This window comes from Lontra canadensis, unplaced genomic scaffold, assembly GCF_010015895.1.
Source record: "Lontra canadensis isolate GAN:19392208 unplaced genomic scaffold, GSC_riverotter_1.0 scaffold34, whole genome shotgun sequence".
NCBI lineage: Eukaryota > Metazoa > Chordata > Mammalia > Carnivora > Mustelidae > Lontra > Lontra canadensis.
In genome coordinates, this window is record NW_022631028.1 from 10,045,836 (window position 1) to 10,065,982 (window position 20,147).

Genomic DNA, 20,147 nt, shown 5'->3' on the forward strand with positions numbered 1-20,147 from the left:
GAGCTTCAAGATTTTAGCCCCCAAGGAGGAATTTTGGTTGGAGGAGCATAGAGGGGAGTTATCTGTGAGATGTCTAACCAGCTGGTCACTTCAATCAAATTTTTAGTCAGATCAGTGTGTAAACTAGATGTCTGGCAACATGGCAAATGAAATGGACTCCCTTCCTAATCCTATCTTTATTTTGTGTTTTCAGTAAGTTTTACAGTTGCAATTGGTGTCAACTATAACCAGGGAACCATTTGTAGCAAATTCATTATTTAAGATCCATCATCTTTTTGTGGCTCAGTGGTTGGGATTCTGGAAGATACCAGTTTTAAAAACCTGCTCCCTTTGGTGACCTAGGTTATTCTGTGAAAATATGAGATAGTTTGCAGAAATGGGAAGTTGGGTCTAGCCACCCAGAGTTGTTTTATCGGCAGGCAGTAATGGCTGCAATAAACCAGAGAGATTTCATTGTAAATGTGACCCTGATTGATAAACTTGCTCCTTCTCATTCTTGCTTACAGGGTAACCGGGCCAGGCTTGAGGCTTTCTGCAAGACAGCAGTCAGAATGCAGGATTCAGTGGTGAGTTTTATTCCCTCTTCTTAACTGACAGACATTTGTTTTAGGTCTGCCTTTGGGTTTTGGGCAGAATGAAGGTACCGGATGATTTGAAAGAGTCAAATATTCCCAAGGTAGTAGATAATATAATGGGAGAAAAAAAGAAACACTGCGAAAGGCTTTTATTTTATAAGCACCACTGCAAAAAATGAGGAATCACTTCAAAACATATCAAATAGAAAATAATAATTTATTTTAACTTCATTTTACTTAGTGTTTGTAACTAATCATGATTTCATGAGCTTGCTTGTAAAACTCTGTCCCTTCAAATCTACAAAGCAAAGGTTTACTACAATGAGCACTTAAAATTCCACAAACCACCTCCATCCACAACTTTCCTTTACATGCAAATTCTTCCATCGGGCTGCAATATTTGCAAACATGCTTTAAACTTCCATAAAGCTGCGTGATATTTTGCTTTCTGGTAAAACCTTTACGCTCTTGGGAACTTTCACCAGGAAAAAAAAAAAAAATGTTTGTTTAAATGTGTATCCCAACTCTAAACACTGCTGGTTTGGTTATGTGTATTAAATCCTAAACCACACAGTTTGGGAGTTTTGAGTTGAAGCCTTGACCTTAATTATATATTAGTGGTCACTCATATGAAACACATTTAACAAAGTAACATTATAAAATAGGGTTCTGTTAAAAATACACACTGACGGTTGTATTTGTTTTCGGCAGGAAAAAAAAAGCGTGTTTAACTTTTTTATATGAATATAGTTTAAACAAATTATTCTGTGAAAGTATGCTTAATAAAAGATCTTTTTGAAATTTAAACACTTTATGTAAAAGGTAGCAAGTAAAAAAGTACAATTGCTATTTGAAAAAAGCTCTGCTTGTAACCGTTGCCTTCCAAGACAGTTAAGGGTGGGTTTTCTCCGCTTAAAAGAGAGCTATCGACACCCAGAGTGAGTCGCAGCGTTGGCCAGTCGTGACTATAAACAGGATGACCGTATTTATCTTATATACAAAAACTTGCCGCATTGAACGAGGCAGGAATTTCTACCCCAACGGTAGCGTTCTGTCGTCTGTACACCACGCGGGAGGGGACAATTATACAGTCGTCACGGACAAGAAGGAATTGTACACTCTCGTGCCATCCGGGGACTTTGTGCCGTGGGTTAGGAGTTCTTGGATTGTCATCCAGTTGTCAAAGATCTTTTTGTTCCTCTTCTTCATCATCTTTTTGTGGCTCAGTTCGAGGATGTTCATCTCCTTCCTGTCGTCCGCCGCCTGCTGCTCCTTCAGGCAGTCGAGCCGGCTCTGCATCATGAACTCCCTCCGGCGCCGCTGCTCCTTGGCCTTCACCACGTGCTGCTTGCGCTCCTCCTTGCTCCAGTAGCGGCCCAGCTTCAGCTCGCTCACCGCGTCGTCGTCCGTGGTCATGCCGCTGCGCTCCTCGCGGATCTTGAGCGCGCGCTCCCGCAGCAGGCGGTCGCGCACCGGCCGCTTGGTGATGTAGCGCGTGCCGTCGCTGCGGACCTTGACCTTCCACTCCATGCGGGCCTCGGCCGCGCCGGCCGAGTGCAGGTCCTTGCACATGCTCACCAGGCTCATCTGGCTCTGCGCGTACTCCACGGCCGACTTCTGCTGGATCAGCTGCATGTAGCTCTGGTAGTGCTGCGCGTGCGCCGGGATGTGCGCGTGTTTGTAGGGCGAGTGCGGGAAGGGCGGCAGGTAGGAGCCGCCCAGCTTGGGGCTCTGGCCGGGGCTGCCGCCGTCGTCGCTGGGCCTCCGCTCCCTGCTCTCCGGAGCCGGGCTGGGCTCCAGCTCTCGGGGCGGCGGCGGGCTGTAGCTGGCGCCGCCCACCTCCGGATCTTCGGTGATGGAGAGCAGGTTCCCGGGACACGGCCCGTAGGCCTCCGCGCTCCCCGCCGCCCCCTCGCCGCCCGCGCAGCCGCCGCCCTCCGCCACTCTCCTCAGGGAGTTGTCTGGGGACATTTCCAAGGTGAGCGGGGTGCTGCGGCAGCTCTCGCCCGTGTTGTAGGCGCTCGAGCTGTCCTTGTCGGATTTCTCGGGGAGCTCGGTGATGTCCGACAGCTCGTGGCGGCGGACGTCCACGCTGGTGTTGTAGTTGCGGAAGCCGCTGTGGTGCAGCATCCACGACTCGCGGTACTGCTCGCGGAGCTGCTGCATCTTGTGCGCCCGCACGATGCTCAGGCACTCCAGCTCGATGCTGCGCAGCTCCTCGTTCAGCAGCTCCAGCTCCTTGTCCACGCTCTCGGGGTCACTCTTGCTGGCGTCCAGGGGGCTGCTGGCGTAGTACAGGCTGTAGGGGCTGCTGCTCTTGGCCTGGCACTTGAGCTCCAGGAGCTCCCGGAAGCGCTCGCACTCGTCCACGGGGATGCCCAGGTAGTCGGCGTCGGCGCAGTCGGCCGACAGGAAGGACTCGTTGCTGAAGGGCAGGTCGCCGCTGCCCAGGGTGTCCTGGCTGCACGTGAGCTTCCTCTGCCCGGCCAGCGGGGTGGACGAGGCGGTGGCGTCGTCGCCGTTGTTCTCCTGCTCCGAGCTCTCGTCGTTGCGCGTGCTCTCGTCGGTGCGTCCCACGCCGCTGTCCTTCTCGTGCTGGTTGGACAGGATGGTGGCTGTATCGGTGGTCCCCCCGTCTTCTTCGTGCTTCTTCTGGAACAAGAACAAACGGCCACGGTGAGGGAGGTGCGGACCGCAGCGGCCACGTGCCCTGCAGGACAAGGGCTGCCGGTCGGGGCAGGCTCTGCGTCTCTAAGGCTGAGGGGCCGCGGATGCTCTCCGAACCTCGCCATCAGGCAGACCCACCCGGGCTAAACACCTCCTCAGTTCTCCCACCTGCAAGACGAGGGTATTAGCCACCTTAGCTCAGTGAATGATCCTAGCCACGCTGGCACCCAGTGCACGAGGAGCAGGAGGCGCAGAGGGCCTTACCACTCAGCAGTGCGTTTTCAGGACCCTGACCACGGCGGTGGCACAGAATAGGGCTACAGAGCCCTAAGAAGCTCAGGTTACGCCAACGGAATTGTTCTAGTTTTGAAAACATGACTTCATGCTTCCTAACGTGCGTTAAAGCTGGCTCAGGCGTTTTCCAAGCGGATAGCTCGTCAGCTGGACCTCAGCAGGACGACCGCGCTTTCAGAGCCCAGCCCCACTGCCTGGGTGGGGGAGGCTGTGGGCTTGGGCTGTGCTGGTGTGCAGAGGGGAAGGCACGGGGAGGGGCGGGGCGGGGCGGGGAGTCACCTGCGGCAGCACACCCGCTGTGAACTGCATGGCCTGATGGTGCTGCTCCTCCAGCATGTCCATGTGCAGCTGGTCCAGGAAGTCATTGCGGTCATCATCCATCCAGCCCTCGTCCAGCTGCAGAGACAGAGCAGCCCACACGGGCCTCAGACGGGATTCCTTTTGCTTTCATTTACTCTTTAAAAGAAAGGACATTAACTTGGGGGAAAAGACTTCTTAGGCTCTCTCTGGGAGGCCTGAAAACACAGTGTGCCCATTGTTCGGCCTCCTTCATGGTCAAGAGCCCTTCTACCCTAGGAAAGCCTCTGCTGGCCACCGCTGTCTTTTCTCCAGGGGATGCTCCTGCATCCACGGGGGCTACTTTCAGGGAAGCAGGCCACCCGGGAGGGGTCCCGGACAGCTAGCCCTGCCCCTGCCCCTGCTGGCTGGCCCACACATGGGTTTAGCAGGCCCTGAAGACAAACTATTTGCGGTGCTGGAAGCGTTCCTTTCAACACAGAACGTGGTTCTGCTAACTACCCGTCTGGGGCAAAACCCCTCGCTTTGATCACGCCCACGTCTTCCTAGAGCAGACTGCTCAGGGGTCAGATGTGGCCTGCCGCCCGTGGACTGTCTGCAGCCACTTCTGTGCTACTGTAGCAGAGTCTAGCGATGGCACCAGAGGCTATATGGCCCCCAAAGCCAGACACTGAGAAAAGGTTTTCTGAGCAATGGTGCTTTCATTTTTTAAAATAAAAGTTGTATTTTATGTTTAAGAGGTACATGGTGATGAATGAATATACATCAACATAGGTAATTCCTAGAGTCAAGCTCATTAACGAGGAAAACGTGTGTGTGTGTGTGGTGAGATCACCTGAGATTTACTCTCTCATCAAAGATTTAGCAGCAATGCACTATTATTAGCCACAGCTACTGTGCTGTACCTTCCCTCCACTCTGCAGCTGGAGATGAGGTCCACACTGACCCTGGCTGGAACACCTGTCAAGCTTTGGGAATGCCAACATCTAGATGGTTATGACCTTGGCTCTCCCTTGTTTTCTTCTTCATGACCATTCCTACGCTAATGAGCCTGCTGGGCCTACAGTGTGATGTCAGGCTGGATGTCAGTGCCCTCCTTAAACGGTTAAAACATAAAATAGATTTTAGGTCATATCAAGTGAGACGACCTTTTCAGGGTATACAAAGTGCCTTCAAATTCAGACCCAATACTTGGGCAGTGGTCTACAGTGCCATGGACTTGGGTTTTTGGTTGTAGCAACACAGACCCAGCTTCTCATGCAGGAAGCGGACCCACCTGGAGTTCAGGCCTTGCAATCAGCAAGGAAAAGTTCTTGTTTTCTTCACTGGTTAGGAGAGCCACCGCCTCTTCACGGTTCTGTACCTCTATCCCATTAATCTTAAAAAAAAAAAAAAAAGGGGGTGAGGAGGCCACGGAGGGGTGGACAATAGTATAATGAGATCATAACAAAATCATTCTATACTGTTCCAGGCTTCCGTGTGTCACACAGTCACAGCTGGAGCAGAGAACTTCCATGGAGCTTGCAAAGAATGCTCATTTTCCGAAGGAAAGGCCTTGCTCAGACTGGTCTATCAGTCAGCCGTGACAGGTATACAAGGCAACTAATGTGGAAACTATGTGAACATAAATGGCTGAGACTCCAGAAGGCAGACTGAGAAAAATCACCATGTTGTGAAGAGGGAACATCTGAGCAATTTAATCAGACATAATACTCCGGCAGGAACATAAAGGGAATATACTAATGCATTATTATAGGCATTTTCAGATAATAGGGGAGAAAAAGCAGCAGCAGGTCTCATGTGACCATTATGGAAGTTGAGGGCAAACAAGGAAATGGCATTATATGTGGTGGTCTGTGTGCCCAGTTTGTCACTTGAACTTCGTTAGGTTGGACAAAAAGTCTAGCAGGAGGGACCCTCACAAATTGCTCCAGGGCACAGAGGAATGGTCTCAAGAGCAGGGAGGGGACCCTTCCATCCAACACAGGCCTGTGAACCAAGAGGCAACAGAGGGGGTGACCCTACTGGTTGGGGTGAATGAACCCAGTGACCCGTGGAGGTAGGCAGGGCCATGTCTGGAACCCAGGACTTCCGTGCCCCATAGAAAAGCTAAAGGAAGAGGACAGTATCCCCAAGTGGCGGGACTGCTGATGAGTCAGAGCATTTAGGAATGAAGGTATGGGTTACTTCACCAGCAAACTGTCGTTAAGCAGCTGAGGTTGGGGTTGAAATCTGGGGAAATGCAGACGAAGCAGTGGAAAAAGGGAAGATAAATGACTCACAGTGCAGTAAGTCATGGCAGATACAAACACAGTGGAACATAAATGGTAAGATAGGAATGAGGGGAGGTAGAAGCTAAGCCTTGTGGGACACAGTGGACCAAACGATCTCCATTTCTGGGAGATTAAAGAAGACTGTAGCTGGAACAAGTAGTCTCATTTGGACTCCAAAGAGCAACAGGGCTTCAGGTAAAGAAACTATCCTCAGAAGCCCTTCTAAATGTCAAGTCATGAAATTTAAAAGGCTTCTCCATCAATTTTACTAAATTTTCCAAAGATGTTCCTATTTTAAGGACAAGACCAAACTTGACATTCATGGTCCAGAATAACTCCTCAGGGAAATAAAAAATGAGAATTATTCTGGTTCACAAGTTGCAGACTATTGGCTTGACTTGGGCCCTGGCGGTGCTGCGCTGGGTCCTGCAGAAAGAATGGAAGGCAATGAGGTGTGTCTTCTATAAGGTGCTGGAGCAGCTCTGTCCAATTGTCCTAGGCCTTACCACTCCCTGGTGCATGTCACTTTGCAGGGTCTTTGCTTCACTCTTTAATTTAATTAAATCTGGCCTCCCTGTACATCTGACTTGGTGATCCTTGTTCTTTAATGTCTTCTGCATTTTCAACCCTAAAGCTATTATCATCATCCATAAAATGTGCTCGTCAGGGACAGGCAGGGGACGAGGCCTCTGATGGAAGGCTGACCTACCTGGATGATGCGGTCTCCTTCTCGGATGCGCCCATCCTTGGCCGCAATGCTGTTAGGGTCGATCTGAAACACACACGGACAGGTCAGCACGGAGTGGATACTGAAGATACGTATGAGAATAAACAGCAGCACTTCTCAAAGGCTATCTGACACACAGTCCTGCTTATCCCTGTTTTTGTTTTGCACAGAAATAAACAAGACTTGGTGTCATGCAAGGAGAGGCAAACATGGATTAATCTGTTTCCAAGCCTTTCCTGGGCAGGCACTTGGATCCCTACATGGCCTCCTTGTGACAGGGTGGTGTGCACAGACCCTGCTGACCTGAGGGATGGAGAGGCACAGCTCATGTTCATCGCAGGCACCGAAATGAAAACCAAAGTGTGATGCAGAACAAGGTAAACTGGACCCCACGCCTATGCTGACGAGCGACCATACCTTGATTATTTTCCTAAATGGTTCCATTTTGGAAAGTAACTTTAAAAATGAAATATAATTGAGACAAGTGGGATGAAGTATGGGAAAAATCCCCCCAAATTCAGGAACGGTGGACCATCTTAAGCTTGGTGAATAAAGTACACCCAAAGGGATAACTATTAAGCCTAGTAAACACATCCCTTGGCTCATCCCACGGAGAGAGGTTTCATGTCCTGACAAAACTGAGTGTCTGTGCTCGTGTAGATGGGAGGCTCGGGTTAAGTATCTATGTGTATCACACTGCATTGTCTTCTCTAAGAAGATCACAATAGGGGTGCCTGGGTGGCTCAGTGGGTTAAAGCCTCTGCCTTCGGCTCAGGTCATGATCCCAGGGTCCTGGGATTGAGCCCCGCACTGGGCTCTCTGCTCGCCGGCGAGCCTGCTTCCCTCTCTTTCTCTGCTTGCCTTTCCACCTACTTGTGATCTCTCTGTCAAATACATAAATAAAATCTTTAAAAAAAAAAAAAAAGATCACAATAGCTTCCATCTCTGTCCGTTGCAGACATATTTAACTTACATGAGTGCAGCGATATACACAGTCAACGAAAAGGAAAAAATAAATACTTTAAAAAGTGTAAATGATTCCATCCACCATCCCATTCAATGGACATGAGAAAGGAAATGTGAATTGCTGTCCCCTCGGGGTTGAACACACAAAACCGTGTAAACGGCTCCATTTTATGGCCGATTTGCAGGCTTCTCAAGTGTAATTTCGCCTTATGTGCTGACTGACATTTGAACTTAACCCCCATGTAAAGATGTAACTTCATGGACTGTGTGATGAAGGGGAGAAAGACATTTGGGTCTTTCCAAAGACTTGTCAATGAGCCAGAGTGAAGGCTGGTTAACATGTAACAGGAAAAAACCCAACAAAGCAAAACTCCTCTGGTCTTGGGATGATACTTATAAATGCTCAGCCTTCGTACCTCACTTATGTAAATCCCAAGGTCATCTTCATCATCTGTCCGGTAGCACACGGTGAGGCCCAGCTTGTCCTGGCTGTTCATTCTGTAGAGATCCACTTCCTAGACAAAGAAAAGGCCACTGCAGTGAGCCTCCAGCAAGCAGGGAGAGCTGGGAGGGGTCAAATGCTTTAGAAATACTTTGTTTCAATGATGAACTGGGTTTCTTTGTATTTGACTGTATAGAGTGGTTAACTTACTAAACAAAAAGTGATTATGGACACAGGATCAATGCCCACGGCATATCTGACCTTTCAGTCAATATAAAGTCATTTTGAAAATAGTTATTTTATTGATCCCCCAAAAGAAAAATAACCTATATTTCACTCAGTGTCAAGACTTCTGGGGTTGGGCTTTTAAAAAGCCTTCTTTCAACGTCTGCCACAAACAAGACTATTTCCATACCCCAAACCATCCAGCCATTTCAGTACAAATGTTTCCAATGTGTTCAGTTAGATTATTTCACGTTGCGTTCCCTTAATATTCACAGTAATAGAACTTGCAAACAGATTACACATAAATTGATCCAAGAAAGGAGGGTAACGTGATAGTGTGCAATTAATGGTTTCCACAACAGCTGTGATATTTACAGTCGAGAAATTAGTTTCAGCCGCTATTACTGCAAATTAAATAAGATAAAAGCAAAGTGAGCCCAAATGCGAGACACATGAGCACAGGGAACACCACTGTATTTGCCAATTAGTCTGTGCGGCAGAATGAAGTCAGAACTCCGAAAACTGCTGGAGTCCTGGGAGGAAGTTCTGGGTTTTCTGAAAGTATCAACCAGCCAAGTTGTCCTCTCTGCCACACTGCCAACTGCCCCTGCGAGATTCTGCAGTGCTAAGCTGAGGCCTAGCTGAAGGGCTGCCTGAGAAGGTCTCCAGCAGGTCTCTCGGTCTGGTTTTTACGTCGCCTGCTCACCAACTGGGAGGGGGGAGGTGCTGAGAGACTGGGTCTCCGAAACCATGGTCTCTGGGGACCACTCCCTCTCTCCACAGTATTCTTGGTGGGTGGTAAGGATGCAGTTGTCCTTGTGGGGAAGCTCAAAGCAGATACTTCCTGAACCCTCCCCTGTGAAAGGCAAGGTCCCAACACCGTGGACACTTTCAAGGGGGAGGAACAGCAGGTGCAAATGTCCTGGGCCAAATGCCAAAGCCCTGTGTGCAAAGAGGTGGGCTGAGCACGGCTAGGCATGAGGCCAGACCAGGTCAGGAGGACCCCCTCCACAGGCCAGCATGAGAAGCCCAGATCTCACTTTGCCATTGTGGGAACCCATGAAAAAGATTTAAGTGAGGACTGCCCTGATGGGACAGATTCCTTTCGGCAGTCTTTCTGGCAGATGAGTAATGTGATGGTGAAGGGTTGGGGCTGTGAAGACAGGAAGACCTGGGTTCAGATCCCAAAGCTACATTTTCTGGTACCTCCATCATGGGCCTGTGGCTGTATCTAAGCCTGTCTCCTCACTAGGCAATGCCATTCTGCTGCCTCAGGCTGGGGGAAGACTCAGTGAGGTAAGACACGTAGACAGCTTCAGCACAGTGCTTGGCCCAGAGTTAACAGGAAACGGTAGTAAAATAATTACTGCAGGTATGTTTACCTGCACTTGCGTGTAGCAGAGGGGTTATAATCTCACATGTCCCTTCCCCAATAAAGTAACTTTGTTTTATGAATATTGATATGTTAATTAATTCACTTCCTAATTATAGCTTTAGCAATATGGCAAATTTTCATTAAATGAAATCCCATTAATTTCTGATACTTCAGTTGGATGGAAATGTCTTTCCTCCTGTTTTGAGAACTGGACTGAGCAGCACAGTAAGGGAGGAAGCAGGAGTTTGAAGGTCACATGTAAACTACAAGGGCCTATTCTTTCCAAATAGTTTGGAGTAACCCATTTGCATACCTCACATAATATTATCAGTCACACATCCTCCTCTTACGTTTCAAACACAAGCCCACGTCTCTGTCTCAGGTTACACTTCCTTTGGGTCTGGGTAGAAGGAAAGACTTTCTCCGTTTTGACCCTTCTCACAAGTTAGTGTGAGTCAGTGGAATTTCATGATGGTTTGTTTGGGTCCAACTGCACAACTATAGGCAAATGCTGCCACCGAGCTCTGTGCTATCATGGCAGACGCCAGATGGTTCGGGAACGGGTCCATGGGCAACCAAAGCGGAGAGAGGGAAAGAACAGGAAAGGCTGGAGGAAGGAAAACGATAAAGACAATAAATGCTGTGATAGTCCTTTTAAGAGAAGCACAAATGGTGATATGAGTTACAGCTTTTTTCTGAGCAACTGGCCACCAAGGTGAGTTTCTAAGCATAATGGATTTCAAAGTTCCACTGGGCTTTATTCTAGAACCCAGAGTGAGCTTCCAAGTGTGGTTTTAAGGAATAAGTGCAGAAACTGAGGGAAGGATTTAGAAACTACTAGAGCATTTGGATATTGTCATAATACCCAAGAACAAGATGAGCAAGCTTGGCTTCCGGACCGAAGTGTGTGTTGGTTCAGGTGCTCCTGGCTCAAGTGGCAAAGTTTATACAGGATGAGCTATATAGCGTGCCACATGGTAGAACCACGTATCAGTGACACACTGAAGCTGGTTGGTCCTCCTGGTTTTTCAGTATAGAGCGTCTGAGAAGCACAGCTCTCCAACACACATCTAGAAGTGAGGGCTCCATCTGAAAACCTAGGAAAGTGAAATGTGTGGAAATTGTTGTCTTGGAAAAGAAGAGCATAATGTACTAGGATTATTCAAGACAGAAAAAGGAAGGCTCTTAAGGAATGGGATAGCTGAAGGTCTGCTACATAAAAAAGGATTACATTCTGGCTTGGTTTCCAAAACGTAGACAGTCTGCTGTCTCAAGTGTTGGGTAAATGATTTAAAAAAAAAAACAAAACCTAGCTTGAACAGCATTTCTACTCTATTTTTTGGTCAGGATTTTGACTGACAGATAGTTGGAGAACTATGAAGCTATAAATGTGGACATCAGCTCATGCTGCTATTGGTGGGAGGCTTTTTTCCCCCTGTACTTTACTCTTCTGAATCTGCCAGTTCCTTTCAACAAATCTTTTATAACCAGGGAGGAAACTTTCTTAGAACAAGATGTCAGGCTGGAAAGGAATACATCCTAAAGTGTTGCTTTAAAATAGTTTCACCTGAATTTCTGATACCTGAATCATGGATAATCCCTTATGCTGTCCTTGAACACATTTTTATATGCTGCTATTAACCTCATAAGTGATTAGCAAATCAATAATAGATTTCCAACACACTGCTGGAAATGACACATAATACACGATGGTCGACATTTCCACATTTGTGCATGGGAAACGAGAGGTTTTCATTACCAGATCTATTCCCAGTTAGCAATACTCTGAGAATGCAGGGCTCCCTACCTACAGCACAGAGATTTAGCCGACACTGCATTTAGCCTTTAAATCCCATTGCAAATCCTCCCAGGACAGACTGTCATGGCTACAATCACATTTTCACTTTGGTCAGATTTGACTTAAATACTACAAAAGCTGAATTCCATCTTTGACATGGATGAGAAGCTGGCTCTGGCATCAAACGCACGTGCATGCATGTACACACACACACACACACCATGAGAGGGCAGAGCATAGGAGGAGCCCACTCTTATGCTTGCCCTGAGTATGTTAAAGCTTTCTTTTCCACCCACAATTCCAGTTGGCTGTGAAGCAAACTTTAGGACTTGACTTTTAGAACAGATTCAAAAATGGGAGTGTAATTCTAGTTTAGGGAGTAGTCCTCTGGAAATAACTTTCTATCTTAGAAGTGGTCTGGTTTTAAAAATGATGAGTGGTACAGGATAGACTTATGCTGGTATTACATTTCTCAGTGGTGGGAAAGGAAAGGAAAGGTTTACTCCAGGTATGTTCTTGACATTGATATTAGAAAGGGTGGCTTGGCCTAGAACGTCTCCTTGTGTTACCTGGATCTTCTGAGGAACACTAAACAAACACCAGAAAAGTTTCCCTTAGAAGGCAGATGGTACAACTTAGCTCTGGTCACTCAATTTCCAAGGGACGGTTCAACATTGGAGAATGAGCCTAGATGCTCATAGTTAGGCAAAGAGTGAACCATAAAAGGTTTTCAGAAGCTCTTGGAAAACAATACCGTAAAAACTGCTACTGTCCTAGCTGTGTGTAAATCTGAGTTTTACCTTGGTTGCTCATCAAGATTATATTAAGGCAATAGTTGAATCATGAGTTTTGAAGTAAAGAAAAGCCTAATGTAGTGTGCACAGTAGGTGCCTCAGAATTGAATGAAGGAGCTTGCAATTCCAAGGCAGAAAAAAAAAAAATCCACATGAACAACCTGCTGGTTGCATCCTGGCTGGGCCATGAGCAAGCCAGGCGACCTTGGGAAAGTCACTTCACTTCTCTGAAACGTCTCAGCTATTCTACAATTTCCCAACCAGATATGGTATATTTGGGGGCCTGAGCAGACAATTCTCCAAACTCACTGGCTGGCTTGTAAATTCTCAACATTGCATTCTGCCTCAAAGCTAAAGGCAGAGTCTTACCCAACTGAGCACATCACTGAAAGCTTAGAGGTTATCAATACATATCTGTCTGTGATGATGGAGATAAGATTTCAAAGAAGACCATTAATCAAACTGGTATGAATAATGTATTAGCATTATCTGGATTACAGCTCCCCCATCACTGGTGTCCTGTTGCTTACTGGTCTAGATGGACTCTTGGATAAAAATGAACTGCTAAGCCTGACATTTCAGATGAAATTGAAACGATAGCCCAATTAAGAGAATTAATGGGGCCATTCCACCTGGGTGATTCAAGCTTTCTGTTTCAACATCAGCCACTTTAATCAGAGAGGATCCCAAAGACTAATTTCAGTGGCTTATCCCACACCAGGAAGATGGGTCACTGCAGCATACCTCTACCTTATCGGTTCAGAACTGCTGTGCCAACATCTTTAAATCATTTCCATTGTCTATGGGTCTATGCATGGGGCGGGCTACATACAACACAGAGTTGTCTCTAGAGAGGCTTCACTTCCCTTTGAGAACCTTCACTGGAGATAAGGTAATGAGGCATTTATTCCTCCACTCCACAAATGTTTACGGGGTATCTGCCATGTGCCGAGTATCCTAGACACGAGGAGTGGAGCCACGAATGAGCTGGACAAGAGCCCAGCTCTCATGGAACTCCTGTTCTAGGTGGGGAGGCCAGTCAGTAAGTAGGAAATGGCACTGTTGGGGTAGGGATGTCCTAGAAAGAGTGGCTGGAAAGCTTCTCTGGAGGTGACCTGTGGACAAAAGATGGAGCCGGGTGGGGCCACACTAGGATCTGGGCAAGTTCTCTGTGGGATGAGAGCAGAGCAGGCAGAAGGTCCTGGTGTGCAGACAGTAGCACAAAGAACGGGCAAGTGCCGACTGTACTGGGACTAGGTGAGGAGGCCGACTCCATGAGGGCAGGGCTGACCAGGGAAGGCTTCCTGGAGGAGTTCTTGAGCTGCGCCTTAAAGGCTGAAGACAACTGGATCGATTGGCTGGGGTGTCCTGCATCGCCTCCAGCATAATCCCAATTCCCTAGTGATCTACTTCGGTTACTTGATGAAACCCGGTTTGGAGGTCATTTTAGTCTCCCTGTTGAAACTGTAGCTTTTCTTCTCTTTTCTCACCCCAAAATGACATCATTAGAACACAACATAGGTGAGGGTAGTTTCACAGCTTGGAAGGGAGGGGGGGCTACCGATAAACCGACTGGGAAATTAACATGCTAGATTAAGGAAAAAGCCTTCTTCAAACATCTATTTTCCTTCTTAATTGCCTCCAGGAAGATCTAGAGCAGGTGTTCAGTACCTGAAAATTTATGGGTAATTATGTGGCTGCTCAACCCTTGGGCATACTTGGGTATAATCCTTTTAGCTTTACACAGTTTCACAATAACAGGGATTTGACACTTACCTAAATACGATCATTTTGTGTGCTTTAAAAGACAGAACATCTGTTTTTCTCTGTGCATTTGCTTCTATAATATCCCAACACACTCATATATTTTCCTCCTATATAATATCCACGGAACAAGTTATTTTTCAAAAGGTATGGATGTTGATCTTATCCAACTCGGACGATGAGTGGTGTGTTGAGACTGACCCCCTAACTCAAAACACGCTGCTCTTTTTGTAATCTAACTCCAGAGTCGGGGGCAGGGGATATAAGAGGACGGAACGTAGCAGAGACAGAGTGTGGACTGCTCTATGAAACCTGGTGAGAATCATGGATGACAGGTATGTGCCAATCTCCCTAAAAACTGGGTCTGTTTTAGAAACTCTGTTCTTGGCACTGAGGTTCGTTTGAGCATCTGGGAGCTGACCAGACTACCGTCCGAGGACGTGCCTCTGCAATGGGGCAAAGCATTGGAGGTACACTGTTCTCTACGGGAGAGTGCCTCCTGGGAAGGGGTCACACTGAGCTTCCGGAAGACTTCACACCCTCACCACAGGACTCAGGATGGGCCTCTTATCCCAAACCGCCAGGTTCACTTTGTGAGATGTGCTTACTTAACAAAAATAACCTGGTGACATCTCAGCTAAGGACAAAAGTCCAGAGGGGAAAGCAACCTTCCTGCTTGGTGTGCACCCATGACCATATTTTGGCTTTCTTAGGAGATGGCGAGCTCCTGTCTAATAATCCTAAGGGCTTAGGAACTGTGAGGGACGTGAGCTCCTTAAAGGCAAGCAGGGTGGTGACTTCCTGATTTTACATTTCCAGCTCCAGTGTATTCTGTGTAACAGATGATCAGTGAAAATGGGCAAGTCTAAATGAAAATAATCATGGACGTAAAGTCTCATGGCATCAAAGGTCTAATGTAAAACACTCAGCAAAAGAAGAAAAGAAAAGAAAACGGGTTTCAGGGAAAATTGCAGAGAGACCTTTTCGGAACAGGCACTTTTTACTATCAAATTTTACTTTGTTTGCATTGCAAAAAAAATAAAACACTCAACTGATTTTCCAAATATTTGGGTTGTTTGTCTCTGCTTTTTGCTCATGAAAAGAAAGAAGTCTATACAGAATGGAATGCACAACCAAAGCCTTGCTGCTTTGCCCCTTGAGCAAATGGAAACTTGGATTTTTTTACCTCTAGGTGGGGCCCCTCCAACTTGAGCGTGCACCGAGGCACCTGGGGATCTTGTTAAAAATGCAGATTCTGACTCAGCAGGTCTGAGGGCCAAGACTGCATTTCCTTCCATCTCCCAGGGGATGCTGTGCCAGTCCTGGCACCACATTTGGAGAAGCAAGATTCTAGGGAACTGTTTTAGAGTGGCTTCTACCAAAAGCAAGGCAGTTCATGCTGAGAAGGTTACCACCTTTAGGAAGATGGACTCCGCCGTCTGGGCTAGTCTGAACACTTCTTTAACACTAGCTGATCTCCTGAGTAAGAGAGGTGGGCTGGGGCGAACCGGCCCCAGGCCCCCCAGGCCTCACCGGGCCCCATCAATGATGCACACCAGGATTTGGTAACATTGTCTGGGGTCCACTGTATGTACTGTGTAGAACCTTTTATTTATGGCAGTTGATGCTAATTTTCTGTCTGAGGCAGTCATAGTGCATTGCCTTTAAAATAAATTCACCTTAGTTACAATGAGTTGAGCTGGGTTAAAGCAGAACAGAAAGCAAACAGTGATCTTGTGGTATTCAGATACAAGAAAAAAAAATGTAGGGCAGAATGGGTCAAATGGGGCAGATACTGTGGGAGCTCTGTGACTTTCCAGAAAGCATCTGCAAGCTCTTTTAGACATAAGCATTTTTCCAGGAAGAAACCCTAGGTTCCGTCAGGTTCTCTGAGGCGTTAGACACTAAAATAGATCACTAGTATGGAGTCGAGCTTAACAAAGTGTCCATGACTTACCAAGTCTACACCATACAGCCAACCCTTGAACAACATGGGTTTTAACCACATGGGTCCACTTACATGTGGATTGTTTTTGATAAATACAATATAATACTGAAAATGTATTTTTTCTTATTTTCTTTTCTCTGGCTTACCCGACTGTAAGGATAAAGTGTGTGTTAACTGTCTATGTCATCGGTAAGGCTTCTGGTCAATGGTAGGCTAATAGTTAAACTTTTGGACAGTCTGAAGTTAGACGTGGATTTCTGACTGCACGGGGGGTCAGCCCTCCTAACCCCTGTGTTGTTCAGAGGTCAGTCAGACTCTAAAAATCTAGCTCCTGAGATATTTTATAGCTTTTTAAAGACTTTGACTTTATCACAGTTACATTCATCATCAAAATGTAGTGTTGTCCTATAACTATTATTAAATAACCTTCTTCTTGTAAAGCCCTATTCCAGAGAACTCTAGACCCAGGAAATGCTAAGAGGTAGTTGGCCAAAGAGAAGTTGTTCGATCAAAAAAAAAAAAAAAAATGTTGGGGTAATTTTGTCTATTGTGTCTCTTCCCCTTCATGGGACATTTACTGTGCCCTTGAACATATCCAGGACTGAGACGTCCTCTGGAACCCAAATCTGTTCACTGTGGTTCACTCAGACATTTCTCAAACACAGTTGATGTGGAACCCCATTTGCACACACTGTGTGTTAGTTAACATGTTAAGAACTAGTGTCCTGGGGGAGGCACTGGCTGCTCCATGAACTAGCCCTGAAGTTGGGGAGCTGAGAAATTGTAAATAATAGGCAGAATCGCTGGTTTTCGGAAAGGCACAAGGCTACATTTCACACAGCATCAATCAGTGGGAGGCCAATACTGCAGTCTACGGTGGACAGTGTGCAGGAACGGCCGCAGTCTTGAGTCACAATGACCACCGTTCCACAGTGACCATAGGCATTTAGCGGAAAATTCAAATTTTCCAAACAATGCCTCTGAGTCCATCACGGCTCTATTGCCAAGTACACCGATCAGTCTGTGTCAGGCTGTAGGGAGCAGCCAACTGATCCCTGTCCTCTCTTCTGGCACAAAACCCCTTGGTAACTGTAAAGGAGAGTTCCAGGATCACGACCACCTTCCACTCATCCCCCGCCTCCGTCACTGCCCCCCAACCTACTCCACTCACAGCAATCCGTCAGCCTCACGCATGTCGGTAGGATGGCCCGGATGGCACAGTGGGCAGCCACGGTTGAGTAAAATGTTACTGGACTTTTCCTGGCTGGCCTCCCGATGGAGCTGCAGGGCCTACCCTTGACATCAGGAATCTTTCCAAAAGGTCCCCGATTATCCTAGTCTGTAAAGTCAGTTCTGAAAAAACTCTTATATTTTTCAAAAACACAGTGGAATACAGGAACCAGTGTTTGCCCAAAAGTATAAATAAGCACATCTTGAAAGGTGACTTTGCTCTATTTTCCATCTCTCTTATTAAAAGACAAATGAGATCTGGAACTCTGTAAACGGAGGTCCACTAGAGGAGGTGGGCCAGGGGCTGTGTGAAACGGGTGACAGGGACAAGGAGTGCACTTCTCAGAGGGGCCCTGAGTAACCTACAGGACTGCTGAGTCACACTGTTGGACACCTGAAACTAATGCAACACCGTATCTTAGTTATACTTGAATAAGAATAAATTTAAAAGCCCTTAGAGGTTGGTGTGACCTCAGACATCACCTAAAATCATATCTGAGTCAGATATAGCCTCAACTTAAGCAGAGTTTTGGATTACCGAATTTTTTTCAAGCTCAATGTTAGAAACCATTGGGTAAGCCCTTTTGTGTTGGTGTGGGTGAGCACCCACTCTAATTATCCACCTACTCTCGCCTTTGAGTCAAAGTGGCCATGACTTTAAGAGGAGAAAAGGTCGGGGAGCCCCCTGCAGTTACAAGAACGGATGGAGTTTAGAGCCTGATGAGAGGAGAGAACCTGAGTTCACAGATCCACAAAAGGACTCGCTACCCTATCTTTCAAGTGATTTTAATTTAAAGAAAACCCCTACATTTCTGCTTTGGGGTCAGACTGTTACGTTCTGTTTTGAAAGGGGAACAGAAGGGAAAAAAGAGGCAGGGAAGAAAAGCCGAATTATGCCTTTAAATGGCATGACTCAAAGTGGTTCTTCTGAAAGAAATCCACCCACAGTGGCTCTTTCGTTAACATCCATGAACTACGTGTGTGCTCACAGAGACCTTGTTAGTCTTAGCAACGACTCCTACATCGAGACAAGGACGTCCTTACCTCCAACTCCAGCTCCTCCCTGTCCATTTCCTGATGGATGCCGCCAATGTAGTCACTGGGGTCACAGTACTCGTGGGCCGAGGGATGCCTGAGAATAGAAGAGACACCTTTATGGCCTGCTTATGGCTGAAGGTTGCTGCTTTCATTCTCCCCCAACCTCGCCGGGCCTGCTGTCATGCCGCCTCTATTCTCAGGGCCAGGGCACTGTCTTGCCCAAGTCCCCCTGTTCTGACCGTGCTTCCCAGCAGCACAGGACCTCCCCTAATGAACACTTCTATCCTCCTCAGAGAAGATGCAGGGGACAGAGGCATTGCCTCTACTGCTCCCAGCGACCATCCTCCCACCGACCAGTCCCATGAATCAACAGGCCTCCTGTCTCACTCAGTGTCTAGGCAGCAGACACACTCCTCTCTCCTACTTATTGTTTCACTGTTCCATTTTGTCTTTGGGGAGAAAAGGCTGGACTTCAGGCAACACTCCAAGATATGTGCTGGCCGCTGAGTCCAGTCCAAAGGGCTGGGACCAAAACTATGAGGCTGTCATCTAGGACAGTGTCTTTCCAAACTTCTGTGATTGTCCCATGACAAGGCAAGTTTGACATGAAACCCGAGTACGCACATACGTGTACATAATGAATGAACGAATGTACCTACATGCACATGTGAAATGCACCCGTATTGGAGCTGACATGCATACACACCACTGCTCAGAGGACGGAAGCTTGAGTCTCTCTAGGACAACATATGTGAAAACCTGTTTCCAGAAGCCACGGCCTCTTTGGGACCTCCAGGAGCCGTGGCAGTGGGGATGGTAACAGGCTTGGTGAGCAGCTCTGAGAGGGGCCAGACATGGTGGGAAGGCTTCAGTCTGACGGTTGCCTGGGGACTCAAAGCATCTTGTCCTCAAAGGTCAGCACAGCAATCAATGGGCTTTGGTCTTCCCTCCCGGGCACTTAGTTTTGAAATACCAGATCAGACACGAATGGCCAAACAAGGGCTGGCTTTCAATTCTCTGGACCTATCTGGTAAATATCCTGCCAGCACTTAAGGGGCTTGTAGTACTGAGGATGCCGCTGGAAGGCCTGGGCTTTCAAGCATCATATTAACACTTCCCTTTCCATCCTGATGTACGCTCTTGCCCTGCTCTGACCTTTGGGCCAGAACCTGGAGAGGCCTGACCTCTGGACTCTACTGACATTTCTCAAGTCGCCCCAGGGGGGTAAGTCATGTCATGTTAACTAGACTGAAGAGGAAATTAAGGGTTTGGCTTCTAAAAGGCCCATCACGGTGACAGTTCAACATCTGAGAGGCAGGAGTGGCTACAAAGCCCTCATCAATACTGAGAGGCAGTTTTGCTCTATAAAGTCAAAGGACTGGCTTGAATGATTGTGTTCAGTCAATCAGGCAATTCTTTTCCAGGAGCAACTGGGAGGCCACAGAAGAGTCGTGTGGCTAAGCGCTGGCAGTTGAGGTTAGACAGACCTGACTTTCAGTCGCTGCCAACTTCAGCTGAGGAGAAGGGATGCCTATGCACTTCCCCACCGCACAGAAGGGACCATCGTCTGTGCACACTCCTGTGCACGCTGAGCACGGATGCCAGAGAGAGGAACCCCTCGTCCCCCATCCCCACTGTCAGCTGCAGCTGAAATTACTCTGTCAGGCCTGGGGAATTAGCCCTGGGCTCCTGTGACTGTCAGCGGGTAACACCATGGGATGAAAGGCAAGCCTC

General features: G+C 47.4%; 1 protein-coding gene across 2 annotated transcripts in view; it reads right to left on the reverse strand.

Moving 5' to 3' along the window:
* Positions 1 to 773: 773 nt before the first annotated feature.
* The window catches only part of PDZRN3 (PDZ domain containing ring finger 3), a 238,243-nt gene continuing 218,869 nt past the window's right edge, over positions 774 to 20,147 (reverse strand). For both annotated transcript variants that reach the window (XM_032867414.1, XM_032867415.1), the window contains 6 exons: positions 18,420 to 18,507; positions 8,216 to 8,314; positions 6,816 to 6,878; positions 5,110 to 5,211; positions 3,816 to 3,932; positions 774 to 3,227 (listed from right to left, as the gene is read on the reverse strand). In XM_032867414.1, coding sequence (XP_032723305.1) covers positions 1,659 to 3,227; positions 3,816 to 3,932; positions 5,110 to 5,211; positions 6,816 to 6,878; positions 8,216 to 8,314; positions 18,420 to 18,507 — 2,038 coding nt within the window. In that variant the 3' untranslated portion in view covers positions 774 to 1,658. The remainder of the gene's footprint in view (positions 3,228 to 3,815; positions 3,933 to 5,109; positions 5,212 to 6,815; positions 6,879 to 8,215; positions 8,315 to 18,419; positions 18,508 to 20,147) is intronic.